The sequence below is a fragment of the Apteryx rowi genome, unplaced genomic scaffold (genome assembly GCF_003343035.1).
Source record: "Apteryx rowi isolate R43461 unplaced genomic scaffold, aptRow1 scaffold_23, whole genome shotgun sequence".
Taxonomy (NCBI): Eukaryota; Metazoa; Chordata; class Aves; order Apterygiformes; family Apterygidae; genus Apteryx; species Apteryx rowi.
The window spans coordinates 3,725,402-3,742,116 of record NW_020448641.1 but is presented as its reverse complement, the minus strand read 5'-3'; the positions used below and the strand labels follow the sequence as shown (position 1 = coordinate 3,742,116).

At 37.0% G+C, this 16,715-nt stretch overlaps 1 protein-coding gene across 4 annotated transcripts in view; it reads left to right on the top strand.

Moving 5' to 3' along the window:
* The first annotated feature begins 11 nt into the window (after positions 1-11).
* Positions 12-16,715, top strand: part of EDRF1 (erythroid differentiation regulatory factor 1) — a 30,285-nt gene continuing 13,581 nt past the window's right edge. For 2 of the 4 annotated variants that reach the window (XM_026065600.1, XM_026065603.1), the window contains exons 1-15: positions 12-107; positions 893-1,101; positions 2,611-2,677; positions 4,596-4,721; positions 5,240-5,364; positions 5,844-6,003; positions 7,272-7,373; positions 7,663-7,784; positions 8,813-8,924; positions 9,690-9,837; positions 9,919-10,027; positions 10,345-10,456; positions 14,284-14,544; positions 16,079-16,150; positions 16,273-16,423. In XM_026065600.1, coding sequence (XP_025921385.1) covers positions 24-107; positions 893-1,101; positions 2,611-2,677; positions 4,596-4,721; positions 5,240-5,364; positions 5,844-6,003; positions 7,272-7,373; positions 7,663-7,784; positions 8,813-8,924; positions 9,690-9,837; positions 9,919-10,027; positions 10,345-10,456; positions 14,284-14,544; positions 16,079-16,150; positions 16,273-16,423 — 1,960 coding nt within the window. In that variant the 5' untranslated portion in view covers positions 12-23. The remainder of the gene's footprint in view (positions 108-892; positions 1,102-2,610; positions 2,678-4,595; positions 4,722-5,239; positions 5,365-5,843; positions 6,004-7,271; positions 7,374-7,662; positions 7,785-8,812; positions 8,925-9,689; positions 9,838-9,918; positions 10,028-10,344; positions 10,457-14,283; positions 14,545-16,078; positions 16,151-16,272; positions 16,424-16,715) is intronic. The other 2 variants (XM_026065601.1, XM_026065602.1) reach the window with 2 other exon arrangements.

Here is a 16,715-nt window from a genome sequence, read left to right as displayed (position 1 = left end):
CGGCACCGGAAGGCGGGCGGAAAATGGAGGAGCCCTGCGCAGCCGGGGCCGACGCGGGGGCCGCCGCCGCCGCCCCGCCGAGAGGAGACGCGGAGGAGCCGAAGCAGGTACCGGCGGGGCGGCGGGGGCGGGAGCGGGACGTGCCGCCCCTGAGCACGCAGCGCGCCCGGGGCCGCGCTGGAAGCGCAGCCCACAGCGGTGTTTTCGGTGGCCTCACGGGTGCTCATCCTCGTTCCGGTGCGGTGAGTAAGAGCGCGTTATTGCCAGGGCTACAGTACAGCGGGGAACGTGCTAATTAGGATTAAGTTGTAAGTAGCATTTTTATTGTTACGTTTAAACAGACTGCAGCGCACCGTATTTACTTAAATAATATCCTGTGGATCTGTTTTCTCTTAACGTGTATCGGTTCAAAGCTCGTAACGCGAGCGTGACAGCTGCATATGTCACTGTATTCGGAGGGAAATGTGCAGTGGCACGGCTTGCTCATTAAGGAAGGAGTGCGATCGGTTTTAACGCGGGGTTTTGTAAACATTCACCTTTGCAAGCTCCTGCAGCGTTAGTGCGAACTGTATTTTAGTTTCGGCTAAGGTGCGATTAATTCACGTTCTGTAGGGAGCTCTGCTGACCTTAATTCCACTTTAGCGTTATAACTCCTAAGATTGAGCGTCTGCTTGACGTAATGGGAATTAATGGGACTCAATATACGTGAACATGTGCAGGAGTTAAGAGTGAAGGAGCAGAGTTGAGAGCGAATGCAGGGCTGGGCCTTGGTCATTCACCTGCCTTTTAAAAATGGCTTGTCTCAACTAGAAGCGAATAGATAGGAAACAAAGTCTGGTAGCTTTGCTTCCTATTATTATAAACGAAGGACTAATTTTTCTTTGAAAACTAGGGGTCGCTGTTGTTTCTTGGAGGCAATGAAGTAAAAAGCMGTGCTGTGGTGAAATACTCGTCTGCCCCGCCGCAAGCGGCGTTTGCCCGTCTTCAGGAGAAGACTGATTTGAAACTTCCACCTGCAAACTGGTTACGTGAAAGCGCTAAGCTAGGATCAGCAGGTACAACTATTCTTGGCAACAACAAGAAAAGTAAACCCTTTTCAAGGTAAGTGCATCAGGCTCTATTTTTTTTTCCAAACTTTTAAGAATAAACTTAACAGTGAACTTGGACCCCATGTAATTCAAAATATTTGCCATGGTAAAAAATATGTACAATATGTATTACTTTTTCTTCACCATTCTCCCTCTTCTTTTTCTTCCTTGGTTCTTGCCTGTATGCTATAATCTTGTCTCATTTATAGATGATTAAGGATGCTAGTAATGCTGATGGGTTGGGTTTTTTTGTCAAATGCATGTTGACATCTTGCCTGAGACAGTCAAACTGACTTCATGTTGGTTTGTGACTGGCTGTTGTCAGTTGGTCAAAATCAAACCAGACTGGTTCAGCTGGCCGTTCGGCTTTTGATAATATAAGAAATTGGAATGAATATAGGTCCTCCTGACAGTTCAGCTGTCTTGTCTAGTTTTAATCTTTAGAAATCAGAAGTCATGGAAAGTCATGGAAAAAGAAACTTCATAGTCCTGTCAAGAATATGCATGGGAGTTAAAATAAGTGGCAAAACTAAAAAGCAGTAATATCTTTCTGTATGGATGTTTGTTAAATAGTTGGATGAGGCAAGTTCAGAGTGTTTCTAAATAGGAGATTTAGCTCCTGTGTTGAGCAAGCAAAAATTATACAAAATCAACTAGTTTGTGAAATTTAGTAGTGTGCAGAAGGTCTGTCTTTAAATCCTCATAATTGGTTTAAGGTGATATACGTTTTTGAGTGGGCCAATATGTTTCTCCTCCAGGCTTTATTAATTTTTAAATATTATGTTTGTTTGTCAAATAGAGGCTGGCAGTTTGTTTTCTCTGTCTCTAGTGGCAGTATTGTAACCTAATAGTGAAAGTATGAATTCAGACATTTATAAAACATATATTTGATTATGTTATGGCAATACCTGGTTTAATTTGAAAGAATGATCTGTATATTGAAATTGTCCAATTTAAATAGCTCGTAATTTAGAAAGGCCTTAATAAGGGCGGATAAAAATATAAGGATGTGCTTGTTAAAATACTTGAGTCAGTTTTATGTTTTGAAAACAGAAGGAAAAAAATTGTTATACAGAAGCAAAATAAAATAATGGCTGCCAAAATTAAAGAATAAAACATGCTTAATTCTTAGAGAAACTCTTTGAAAAACTGATTTGCTTCTTTTTAGTAAAAAGGCGGGGGGGAAGGCATTTGATATAATCCAGCTCCTCTATTAATATGTGTGCTAATAGAGCTTTTTTTTTTTTTTTGATTTGCTTGTTTTTTAACAAAATTTAAACAACTTTGTGGAATGTCTTGAACTTGGATCTAAATACTTCAATGATATCAGTGGAAAACTTGTTGAACTTCAAAGTGATTTTGTTAATTAACTTCAGATCTCATCACAGCTAGTAATGTTTAGCTAGGTTCTGTTTTTCGATGAAGAAAATGCTTTCAGAGGCTCAGCATGCTTTGGAGAACAAGTAGCTGTGTTTTTAATGTCACGCTGCATTTGTCTTAACTTGTAATATTTTCTAAATAGCTTTGGAATGGCATATGACTTCATTGACTCAATTGGAAATGATGTGGATGTCGTGTCTGATTCAGAGGTATGTATAACTTCCAGTTCCATGATTCAAACATTTACGGTGCATAAATCTTATCTTAAGACACTGTCAAAGAATGATCTTTGAGTCCTTTGAGGAAAAGGAAACGTCACCTAATGAAATACAAACAAAAGATCTAATTCTTGCTCTGTTGTCTAAGGGAGTTGTGATCACTGAATAAAAAAATAGATAAAATCATATTTCCAGTGCAGTTTTACAAATAATCTTTAGCTAAAGTATGCAGGTCAGTGAATGTGATGTATCAGCTTATAATGTAGGTCAGCCTTGTGTGTTTGTGAAATCGGTTATTTGATGCAAATTATTGCTGCTCTTAGGATTGTTTTTTTTTCCTTCTCATCTAAAAGAGATGGACTTCCTTCCACCTTCAGCACAATCTTCTTTACTTTCCTCTGACTTTCACCAGTGTTTTTGGTGCTGGTAATCTTCTCTGTAAAATTCAGATGAGATTATTCAGGGGAGGAAACACACACATTCAGTTATTATCTCTATATTGATCTGGGACAGATTTTTACTGGACCTAGATCTCTCTCTCTCTGTCCAAATTCCTCTGGGTACCTGACAAAGAGTTGAGATTCCTGTGGTGAGATAAAGCTTTTAAAATCCAAACCATCCATTTTTTCCTATGTCACTTTTGATGATATCTGGTTGTGAGGATCCAAAGAGTGATCATGTTTAATCCTTGCATGGAATTTATACTGACTACTTGTTCTTCTCTTTCGCTTGCTCTTTTGCTCGCTCTTTTCTTTTTTCTGCTTTTTGTTCTGACATGGTCAAAAATCTCAGCCATGTTCAGCCTTAACAAATGCAACTTCTCAAATACGTACCTATTCTGAGAGAAGCTGWAAACTTTATTAAGTTGCTTCTCTTTTTTTCCAAATCCTTAGGTGGCACTGTGGCAATAAGCCTGTAAATTTTCAGCACCATTCAGATACATGTTTTCACATGACCATTTGAATGTTTTTCTTCCATATTCTTTCCTGCTTTGGAAGCACTCTCTGAGAGCACCCTTTAACCTGTCTCGTTATCTTTTAAATCCTTTTCCACAAGGTTTTCTGCTGCCCAGAATCCCCAGTCAGAACTTCCCTCCCAAACTACTGGCATCCTTAGAGTATTGACTATAGTGCTGATCAATATTGTTTCACCACTTGCTAATTCCTTCTGCTGTATTTGTCTGCCTCCTATTTCTTACTTACTAAGCTGCCTGCTATGGGAATAGTGCTCTTTTTTACACACAACCTAATGCAATGAGACCTAATCAGTGACTGCAGGTTTACAGCTGGCTTTTTCTTTTTCAAAGGTACTGTTTCTGTAGGAATGGTAGGTGCTTCTATTCCATAGTGAATGCATTTATTTGCTGTTACAGCTATACTGGAAAATAGTGACAGTTCTCTGTTGCTGTATAAGTTAAAATCGAGTAGCTTTAATGGCTGGCTTCAACAATATTAATGAATGGAAGCATTTTCAGGTGATGGCAGTCAGTCTGATGCGTGATTACACTTGGGACAGTACGGTTGGGTAAGCAACATTTTAAAACCTGGCAGTTTTAGGGCAAATGAGTGAGGAAGAGAGAAGGAAGGAGGGGAGAAAATAGAAGATAGTGCTGTTTCTTAAGAAAGTTGTCTTTTGTCACTGACAGACATGAAGAAAATCACTATCTGAAAAACTGGCGTGTTGCAGGTATGGCGAGGGAGTTGAATGCCTATATTAAAAAACAAAACAAAACAAAAACTAAAATTGGAATGGTCTTCTTGAAAGGTCTAGCTCTTTAAGGTTTTATTTGCCTGCCCATGTCTCTCCGCTGTTGGTGCTGTATTTTTGACTTATGATTTCTGAAGAACTGTATCTTACAATCCAGTATAGTTATATGGAATGTAATCTCTGTTTTCTTTTCTACTGTAAGAATATTAAAAAACTTCTGAAGATACCTTATAGCAAGTCACATGTGAGCATGGCGGTACATCGAATTGGGCGGACCCTCTTGCTGGATGAGCTAGATATTCAAGAACTCTTCATGAGATCATCTCAGGTTAACCATTTGTTTTTGTTAAGTATGCCATATGGTCAAAATGCAATATTTCAAGAATGGTGTAGTGGGCAAGCATATATGTATCAAAATGAGAGAACCATGTGCAAGTACAGAAAGTTTGCATGAAGCAAATGCTGCTATTCTGCAGCAATCAGTTTATGCCCAAACAGCAATAGAGAATCTGATGTCCTTTTACTTATGATATTGTAGGATTAAAATTCCATGTTCCACTTTCCCATAACTGCTTCAGTATTGTTGCACTGTTTTATAAATTTTATTATTAATAAGTAGTATTAACTAATTTCTTACCATGTGTCTGACTTTCTCACTGAAAAGTTGGTTTCATTATAATGCAGCTTCATAGCTAAACTCTTGAATTGGTAATTTATTGAAAACAGAGACTTCTAGAAAAACTTTCCCCCATTCTTTGGGGATGAGTATTCATAAGTTAAATTAGGCACTTGGTTTGCTTTGTAGATGTTTCTTGACATTAATTTCGTGCTTATGATATTGCCTAGACAGGAGACTGGACATGGCTGAAAGAGTTTTATCAAAGGCTGATTGATCAGAAGTGGCAACGAAAAAAGAAGAGTAAAGAGCACTGGTACCAGAAGGCTATTCTTTCCAAATTTTTGTATTACAGGTAACTTCATGTTTTCATCAATCTTGAATTCTGTRCCACTTTACTTTTCCCTCACTCCTTGTCTTGAAATAAATGTTAGAATTGCATGGTGGTCTGTCTTATTTACTGCTTACAGTAAATAATTTACAGAGGAAATTCATGGTTGAGATCAGGAAATAACTAGGGTATCAATGTTTTAATAGAAATTAAAGTATTTTAAGTAAAATTAAAGTGTAAAGTAAACAGCATGACTTAACTGACTGCATATCTCAATATTCCTCCTGAGAACAGGCTGAGGGAAGACCTTAAAATATGCAAGATTCAGTAATAGAGCAGATACCATAATCTAAGAATTTGAGCAATGAACAACTTGTCTATATACCAATCTTTTAATGTATTAGCAAAGCCATTCTTTGAGAATAAAGTGCCTCAAATATAATAATTCCAAAGCAGTTTCTGGTTGCATATTGTTGACTGAACTTTTAATGTTGCTTTGTCAGTATTAATGGTGATGGAGCTGCTCAGCCTGTTCCTTCCACTTCAAAACAGCACCAGGAGGGTCCTGTTTCAGGTGAGAGTGATGAAGCAGGAAGGGCCTCCTGGCCAGCTCCTTTTGAAATGCCTTCTTCAATATCTGAAGATCCAGGTGCCTCTAACCAGGTTAGTGCATTATATTTTAAAGGAGACCTTAAGTTTTTTAGAGAACATAAGTACTGAAAGATTTGGAGAGGTGCTATTGAAGTAGTCTTTACTGGAAAAAAATGGACAAAGATAGAAGAACACCTTTGTGGTACCTGCGTTTTAGCTCATGCCAGTGTTTCAGAGCTCCAAAATTCAGAAATGCCCTTTTCTGTCATTTTAGTATGAAGTACATATCTGTGTATTTTTGAGAGACAAAATATTTAGCTAAGCGTAATTATCAATGACCTCACCTGAAAGTAGGAAAATTTTGATATTCATTCAGCTGGTGTGTATGGACACTTAAGAATTTGGGCTTTTCTTTTTAAATATGCCATTAAAATTAGGTGAAGATAGAACTAAGGATCTGTTAAAATGTTTGATGCAAAACAGTTGAGTAACGTGTACAGATGTTTGTCATGAGTTACACAAATGGAAATGAGAGGTGTTACAGTAATTATGAAACAAACTATGATAGTATTGGACCCTAATCCAGGGTTTCAGTCTGTGGCTAAGCCTGTTTGTGAAAATCGTTAATTCTTGTGTTTTTTGAATAACGTAATACAGGAATAGAATAAATCTTTAAGAGATTGAAAAATCAGTTATTTTCTGTCTACGTTAAGTTAGTAATGATCATCTAGTGTCATGCTTACACAGTACTAATAAATGACTTGGTAGTTAATTTATGAAGACTCTAACCTGCATCAGTCATAAAATCATAACTTTGTGTTGTGGTATGGTAATATTCTGAAATGGAGGAATAGTTGTGCTTCAATACTTGAAAGTTTTTAGGAAGAGAACTATTTCTGTCTTCTACTTTATTGAGGAAGCATTGCCAAGTCAGGCAGGCTGTTTATTGTAAAGTCTTGTGCATTTTTGTATAGTGTAACTTTTATTTATAAATAAGACTTCAGGATAGAGGACTTACAGGAGATGGATAATCTGGTGCTGATTCTGGGGTAATAAATGGTTTCTCTAAAATGCTTCATATTTCTTTCCAAAGCTTATGAGAATATAAAGTATAAAACTTATATTCTAATTACAGAAAAGAAGCATTCTAGTCACTGACTGGAGGCTTTTAATCACTTTATGTATTTATTTAAAGATGGTAGAAATGAAGGTTTTAGCTTTATATAATTTTCTTGTTCAGAATATTATTTTCTGTACATATATACATATATATATATGTATTTTATGGCCTARCTTTACCTCAGCAGCAGAATCACTCCTTATCCTTGTGCTTTTCACAGGGAAGTGTGCCTCTTGAACCCTCATGTATAGTGGGGCATGTGGCCTCAGCCCCCAAAGAACAAAACCTGACTACTTTGTTCAATGACGGGGAAAACAGTCAGGTATGCTATATGTGAAATCTGAGCTCAAACACGTAACCCCTAATCTAATCCAACACTTGAAAATTTGGTCTTAATTGGAATCAAGAGAGAGACTTAGTCCCTTGTAGAAGTAGCTTTTGGCATCTGTGATCTCAATCTTTTAAGTTAATGTGATTGCATAGCATAGTTCATTATGTGCTGTCTTTTATTTGCTGCTTTTGCATCTTGCTTTCTCATAACTCTGCAGATTGTCACAGAGAACATGTTTTTATAATAATGATTTATAGACCAATTTTTTCTCTTAATGAAGGGACTTAAAAATGACTTTGTTCGTAACATCTTGTGGACCTTTGAAGATATCCACATGTTAGTAGGATCAAATATGCCTATATTTGGAGGTGGGAGATACCCTGCTGTGAGCTTGCGTCTCAGGTGAATTTTGAAGTTAATGAGATATTTGTCTATGCCACTCTTGACTGACTTGTTGCTTTGCTTTTCTTTTCAGCTGTCTGCATTTTGTTTTGTTGACTCTTACTCTTTATGTGCGGTTTAAAGAATAAAATTAATTCTCTAGACTTAAATGCAATGACATTATAAAGTAGTGGAAATCAGAAACAATCCCGTAGCCATGCCACTGCCTTGGAACTTGAGATGCTTTGCTGCTTTTTCTGGCTATGTGATTCATTCTTGATTTGAAGTACTGGCTGTGAGCAACCTTTGACTTTAATACAAGTATTTAGGGTTAAGAACCAGATTTGCAGAAGCTTTCTAATTAACCTGTGCTTTATTGCTCTTTTTATAAAGGAAGGAATTAATATTTCTTACTGTCATTCTGAATATCAGTAGCTGCTAGTTGGGCACTTCATAAATACTTACAGCCTGTGACTATAATAGTTCTACATTCTGACTGTCTTGCTGTTCACTAATATTTCGTGTTGATTACTTGATTACTGGTCTTTCTGTTTCTGCCTATGCATAGGCAAAGAATGAAGAAAAACTTGGAGCTTGTGTATTTGCTTGGTGTAATTATGTCATCTTTTAAGACACATGTAGGAATTAATAGTACCCTGCTTTGCAAGGAATTTTGGAAGGTCTGTGGGAAGCCTTGTGCTGTACTTAGTTGCGGCTAAGGCTACCATTCCTTTAACTTCTTAAGTACTGGTTATCCTGGTAGTAGCATGAGATGAAGCTTGTTAGAGTTTCAGTTAAGTGTGGGCAAAAATTCCAATCTGCTGAGGGAATGTGAGTGTATTCCATTGTAGCCAGAGATGTCAGCACATCTGTTTGCTTGTTATAACTCCTTGGTTTGCCTCTTTAGAATGTAACAATACAGAAATTATTGTTTTGGAATCCATATACTCTCAGATGCCTTAAAAATCTAAATCTCCGGAGTAAAGATCTCCTATTTTTTATGAAGAGTAAATGAAGACTTAAATAACACTAGAAACATTTGTTTTTAGGGATAACAACAAGCCAATAAACGTGTTAACAGGAATTGACTATTGGCTGGATAACTTAATATGCAATGTCCCGGAGCTTGTGATGTGCTTTCATGTTAATGGAATTGTTCAGGTAAGCCTGCCTCTCTGCATTATGCCTACTTTATCCTTTTTTTTTTTTTTTATTAAGTTTCTGAAATCTCTCCAGTTGTAACAGATCTCTTTCTAATCTTACCTGTTCCGACAAAAAGATTACAAGAATTTTTTATTGTAGAATGTGAAGCAGATCCACAGCTTGCATCAGTCATCCAAAAATATTGGGTTCTCTCTTTTCTCTCTTCCATGCACATAAGATTTCTACTTCTCCCGATGGGGGACATGTAATCGAGACAAAATTAAAAATACATACGTACCAGCAGAAATGTTTCTTGCATTTTAAAATCTGTAATGTTCACTTGGCAAGATAGATATGTGTTTTAATTTTTTGTTTGTATTTACTGTTTTACAATAGACCACAATATCATATGGATTTATCTGTTGTACCTGGTAGCATATCATTGTTTAGGTTGTTTCACTGAAATAATTGTGTTAAAGATTGCACCTTCACTGTTTTTCTTTTTTTTTTTCTACCATTTACTTTACCTTAAGCTTGTCATAGCAGTGAGTCCTTTTTGAAACTTTTCAATGATGTAATTAAGATGCCCTTGCTTTTAAAATAAATAAATCATAGAAATGAACTCAATCTATTCTGACAAAATTATTATTGTGTTATAATAGTAGACTTTGTTTTCTCTTAGGCGACAGAAGCTGCTTCTCTACAGATCTGGTGGGAGTGGGGAAGTTATTGAAACAACAAAACAAACTTCTAAACTTGAGTTTTAAAATATGTTCCCTACAGAAATATGAAATGATCAAGACTGAAGATATTCCCAATTTGGAAAACTCAAATTTCTCTACCAAAGTGATAAAGGATATTGCTCAAAATATCTTATCTTTTCTGAAATCAAATTGTACCAAAGAAGGACATACTTATTGGTTATTTAAGGGTAAGTAGATTTAGATCAGTAAAAAACCCCATGAGATCTATTTTAATGTCATGCTGATTAATTAAAGGTCTTACCTTTCAGCAAGTGGAAGTGATATAGTAAAGCTATATGACCTAACCACTCTTTGTGAAGAAACAGAAGACAAATACCAAAACCCTTTTACAATGCCTGTGGCAATTCTTCTGTACAAGTGAGTTTTTATGACTTTTCTCGTAACTTTTAGTTCTTGGGTGCAGTTGCACTTATACAGTCCAAAATTTATTATGAAATGAAAATACATTCTCTTTTACGCACAAGATTGGTGAGCGTCAATCTCACTGAATCAAAAAAGAATTTCCCTTTTCACTGTTTCTCCATGTAAACTATGCTTTTATTGGTCAAGGCTTGTAGACCTTTTAAAAAGCTTAGGGAGGCCTGTTTTTGTGCTAATTTTGCTTAAAGCTTTTTTTTTTTTTTTTCCTCTAACCTGAAGAAATTATCTAGGAATTTTGTTCAACTTTCTTTTAGAGTTGCTTGCAATATGATGCTGAAGAAAAACCAGAATAAGAAACACTATGGCACTATCAGAACTTTGCTCCTTAATTGTCTGAAGTTGCTGGACAATGGCAGACATCCTCAAGTAAGAGTTATGTGTTTTCTTGTAGCTTTATGTAAATATAATGGGAATGCTCTCATCATCATATCTCTGGTAATGTTCTGTGCAGTACTTCTTCCCCCCTTTGCCCAGTTGGCACTAAATGTCAAAATAACGTGTTTTAGGAGTCAATGGGTTGATCTTGCTGCCTTTGTCTGAGGTAGCAGACGTGCTCTTTATGTACCTGAGAATTTATATTTTATTTCTTTAAGCTGTAGCCTTCACTGACTCTCATTGTTGCACTAGTCATCTGCCCTAAGAAGAAACTTGTTATTAGTTATGCTCTTTGGTCTTGTTCCCAAAGAGCCCTTTTGTGTTTGAAAGCTGTAGAAACACTTACTGAAGCACATCCTGGCTAAAAAGTGTAAAATCTAAATAAGCGAGCTCAAAAAGTAGGAGAAAGAGGCTGGGATTTGAAGTGATTCTTAGGGCAGACAGGTGAGAGAGTCGGAAAAAGAACCTCAAACTCYTGATCTGTGTTCACTAGACCCTTGTGTCAGCCCTCAGTAGCTTGAGACAGTGCACATGCTCAAAAGCAATAAGAAAAGCACTGGAAATCTCTGAGATGAAGCTGTGTTAATCTCCTTTATTCCAGATATTTGACCTTGTTGCTTTTCTAACACAAACCAGAATGCAACAACTTTGAAAGATGGGCAGTTGATTCAAGTTTGGGGAAGTAAAGGAGTATGCATCTAAACTTAGGTATTGCTGCTACYGCTAGCTTCCCTTTTAGTAGCAGATAACAACAGAGTGTGCCTCGCTCTCTTTTGGATCTTGACTGTTCAGTCTATTCACAATCTGTAGCTTACCTTAAATTGAGAAATCTGTGTTCAGAATAGTATAAGAAAGTATCAATGCATTTAACCAAAAAAGTAAACTGGCGCAGTGCAGCAGACTTGAAGCTGATGGGATTGTAACTGCTTTATGCAGACTACCGTAGGATAACATGGTCACTTAACACTTTTACTTTTTATAGACAACAGATCACAACTTTCAAAAAGAAATCATCTGGAAAGTTATTGAACTTCGAATCTAATGCAAAGTATAATTTAATCTACATGCAATTGGTCTAGATTTAAGCTGTTTTTAACTGAAAATTGATGCCAAAATCTGACTTGCATTTAAAATGATTACAAGGAGGAGATAAGGCATATATTAACTAGATGCGTAAGTATTTTGTGGATTGCTTTTACAGTTTTGAAAAGTTCTTGAAATCCTACAGAGTGTTTTTTTTTTACTTGCAATCCTCCTCGCATTGGAACTCATGATCTGAACTCATGTTCTTGAACAGTGCTGGCCTCCTCTGCCTCTGCAACTGTTTTATATTGCTTGAGGAAAATGGTAAAATGACTAATTTTCTGGGATTTTTGTTTTCACCTCTGCAAAAAAMCCTCCAAAAAATGCAAGAAGTGTAAAACTTATATTTAGCTGATAGTTTAGRGAAATGTCTAATGCCAAAAGGTTGCTGTCCTGGTGGAAGGTTACTTAACGTAGCTTACATGATGTGATAGCAGTGCTGCTACGAAGAACTAGTATTTTACTTCCATGTTGCATGAAATTGTCAGATTAATTCTGGTCTGATCTCACTAGACTCCAGCAGAACCAGAGGCCAGTATGTGCCTTTTTACCAGAATCGGGAGCTGTAAGTAAACATGCCATCTCTATGAGGAGGGCTTCAGTTTCTAGCTCTGGTATTAACTGTAGTATCTTTCTTGAGACAGTCAAAAAAATAAAATAGGAAGTGGAAGAAAGGATAGTGAATGCAGGTGGTGGTTGTTTTTGTTTTTTGGTGGCGGATTTCTTGCAGGCTACCCTCTTGCTGTGTTTTAGAGGTTAATCTTAGCACTTCTGTCCAGATAAAATTATTTAGAATGTTCAAGAAGTAAAATGCAGGAGTGAATATCCCAAAGATGTAATCATCTCCCTTGGGACTTAAGTCCTTTGCTCAACACTCATGTGATGTTAGTAAAAAAAGTACAGCTCAAAAGCAAGAGATCTCGCTGCAAAAATAACTTGTACTAGTTCTAGAAACTATGCCCCATCGTAATTACTTTGCATGTATATTGAGCAATAAGGAAAGTCTTTTTGGCAGTCAGATCCCACTTTAAGTGCCGAAATCCAGAACTTCAAGCCTGAAAGCTATTACTTTGTACCTCAAGGATTAGGCAAACACTAAGGATTTAGTAATTAAAGGTGGAGCCTAAGCATCTAGTGTAAAATGGTGCATTCCAGTTTGGGGGCTGGGTGCCTAAAAGCAGGTCATTTCAAGAGTTCCTGTTATTTTTTTTTTGCTCGATCTGATCCAAATTTCCTAGCAGACTTGATGCAGTCAGATTCATCGCTTGGTGTCAAAAGTCCTCTTGTGATGGGAATGTGAGAGATTTCTGAGTAAGAGTTCAGGCTTCAAGTAAGCTTGAGAGAWAGAGAGAAAAGGTCTTAAAACACTTATTTATTTATTTTCTAAATAGCCCTTCAAGTGAGAACTGAGTTGTGACAGCAGGCCTGCTGGTAGGGATCAACTTCATGTGAAGAAAAGAAGTAGCTAAAGCTGTTTCTTTAGAAAAACRAGCCTGAAGAAAGGAGTAAGGGGTGGAGGTCGCTTGCTTGTTTAGGCTTTCACCAGTGTGTACTGTATTTATCCTGACTTATGGTATGGTTTTATGACTGTAACTCGCTACCAAAAGCAAGCTACAGTTACGTCTACGAGTACGTGCTGTTTGTGCCCTGGTATCCTGTTTGACCTCTGAATTTTAACTTCAATCCTTTATTTGTTGACTTGGAGAAGTTGAAATTGATTCTGTGCTCTAAATCTTAAAKAGTAGTGTGGATGTTGCTGCTGCTACAGGATAGCTTTTAATTGCCTCATCTCATATCCTATCATTCATCAAAGTATTTTGAAACTCTGACAGTGCATAATATTAGAGTACATAGATCAGTAAGATTAAGAATGTGGGAGGTCTGAAGCAGAAAGAAATGAAACACAGACCCCAGAATGCTCAGCCCTGGCAGAACATAGTGTCCATTACTTCCTTATTTTCCTCTGTGCAACAGCAGTCCAGGGAGCAGTCCAGGGAAGACGAAGATACCTCCTTAGCTTAGGCTAAGAAGATGCTGCAGTTATTTTGAATTTTTTTATGGCAGATGTTACTTGTCTTGCCTGGATTGGGAAAAAGTGGAGAAGGTGGAAGCCTTTCTGGAAGGCGGCATAGCTGCAGTTTGGAAGTATCTGTAAAACTCAAAAAAAGGCTGATAAATAAGGAGTAGGTCAGGAAGAAGCTTAAAAGAAGTAGAAAGGGATGATGAAGAGCTGCCCTTACCTTTTTTTTTTTTTAAAGTTGGGGTGTGCATCTTGGGGCAGGTAGCCTATGTTCCCTGATTTGCACCTATATGTCCTCATTTGCAAAACAAGAGGTGAAGACCCTGAAGGGTCTTCTGCTTATCCAGACGCTCCAGAAGGCCCAAAGAGGCAGGTTGTGCTCTAGACTTGGAGGTGTTTGGCCTTCCAGTTGCATCTCTAAGGTGGGAGGGTAGGAGAGGTCTAACTGTAGGGAATGTGTGCACACAAATCATTGACAATAGTCTCCAGTGATTCTTTTTTTTTTTTTTTTTTTTTTTTTAACTTTGTTAAGAATTCAGCTCTTGAGCAGAAATTGTGTGTCTGTAGGCTGTATTTACAGGTTACCAAATACCTATATGCGTATACTGTTTGCTCCTTATCCTAAGACAATAAATTATATTGATGTTGTCCCTCAAAAGAAAAGTTTAACTTGAAAAAAAATTACTAATCTTTATTTCTTTTTTTATTTAAAAAGATTATTGCATCAGCAAACTACATGTTATCAGAGCTTTTTCAGTTGGATGAACCTAAAAAAGAAGATGGTACGGACTTCCCTATGAATGGTAATTCTGATGAAAGCTATAGCGAAGAAGAGGAAGAAATGCCAGATAGTGATGAAAATGGTTCTTACAGTAACAGTTCTGATCCACCAGATGACAATAAAGCAGTGGCTATAATCAAATCAGTAGGAGAGTTATCAGTACCAGAAAAATACAAGTCTGTTCATCGAATACGAGTAAGTGAAGCTGTGGGTTTGGCGGGGGTGGAAGGGATTGTTTTTCAAAGCTTCAGTTGAGTAGCCAGGCTTACATTATCAAAATTCAATAATGTGTTGTTGTTCTGTTTCAGTCTTTCGTATGTTTGTATCAGGTTAATTGAAGCATGAAGGGCAGGGAGCTTTTCATGAGCAGTTCATAAAATTTCGGCTCTTTGAATTTTACAGTATAGCAGATTTAAACTAATGTAGCTTTTTTCCCTACTATCTTGCACTTGTGTTTTTTATGACATAATTCTGCATAGCTATCTACAGAAAAATCATTCCTGTAACAGCAGTAGAGAAAGGATTGTTGGCCATGGCCGTGTTTAAGATCTGTAGATGACCAAAAGATTGTGGGAACACCCAGGTTCTTTTAATTTTTTTTATTATTATTATTTTATTTGTGGGGTTTTTTTTTTGTTTTTTTTTTTAACATTAACAATTTGGTTTGCTGGGACATCACTTCTTTCAAATCCACAGACTTAGTCTGATTTCCCTCTCTGAGGAAAGGTAGCTGGTCAAAATTCAGCAGTTCAATTTAAAAGAAAGTTTGGTGGTAGTTAACTTTCAAGAAGGGTGACCTTTTACTCACTGTGCCCACGTGCATATTTTGTTTCTAAGAGGACAGCTGGGAGCATAACCACAGTATTCCTGAAACTTTGTCGGTATACATGTGCTTCATATACAAATGAACAGAAGTGTGATTTTGCTGCCTTCAAAGCACCTTCTGTTCATTATTATTATAATAACAAAACAGAACAGAATGAGAAACTGGAAAGATCAGTGATGAAACTCAGTATCAGTAGCACTTTGCTCTTCTTCTCATGTCTTGCTTGTCATATTTATGTTGGTGAAGATTGATTGTGAAATGAAATGACTCTCATTTAGTCAAAAATTAAACTTTTTTGCTAATCTTTGTGCTGAGTAACAAAGAACAAGACTTCAATAGAATTTTTTTTAACTTTATGCTATCTTAATCTTTAACACTTCAAGGTCCATCAGCTGAAAATACATTAACCTCTACAGATGYAGAACCACTGCATTTTCACCTTTCTTCTCCCTGCCCTCTGCTGTCCCCTCAAAGAAAACAAAAAGACAAAAGCAAAAAAAAATTCCCAACCACTGAGCCATTCAATGGTAATGAATCAATGTATAGATGGATGAAACAATTCCTATATAGTATTGAATCTGTTTATTTTCCCAGCTCTGCATTGCAGACCATCTGTGGATGCTTTTGCAAATACTGTTGTGGTGTAAAAGCTGCTGTTCTACTTTGCTTTGTATTTTGAATTACCATGAAAAATTAAGCATAAATGTTCAAGTATAGTACAGTGATGACAAGTATATGAATTGCTCACTGAGATAAGGGAAGGAAATACGATGGCTCTTCTCAGTGTAGTGTTCAAATGTTTCATTAACGACTTTTATAGCAAACTCATGTTTGTTTATTCTAGCTGCTTATATTGAAATTCCATATTTTGAACTTTTATTTCTTCTGCTGCCTGCCCCCCAGCCTAGTTGTGCATTTCCTGTCTGCCATGGCGCTGAAGAACGCTGTAGGCTAGTGCTCAGTTATGTCCTGGAGGTAAGTTTGTTGTCAACTTTCTAATGATACTTCTCCTTGCTTAAAGTACCCAGTTTTTGATGTGTTCTGTGTTTGCTAAATATTGCTTCCAAGGTGAATGAAAGTCCTTTGTGTTTCTGCAGGGCYTGAAATCTGTTGACAGCAGCATTAAAAAAGAAGGTGACCTTCCTGCAGCTGACCCCAGCACCCCAATCCCATTGAAATATGAAGATGAATCCACCAGTGGTGGTCCTGAGTGTCTGGAAAAACAGATGGCCTTATTTTTAGACAAAAGTAAGTTGTATTGTTGTGCAAATAGGACCTTCTCAGTTCTACAGCAAACTGCTGCTGCTTTATTTTGATTATCAATCTGTGTACTTAACTTGCTAATTACACTGTCTATTGAAAAAGCAAATATCATACAGCATACAAGCAAAACTGGAGAACAGTCTTTAAATATGAGAAGAATAGCACAGTTGGAATACTTTGCATATCAAAGATCCTTTTATTAATGTTAATTAATGTTACTGCATCTTATTTAGATGTGGCATGCAAATGACTTCCATAATGGTTTAATATTTGGGGT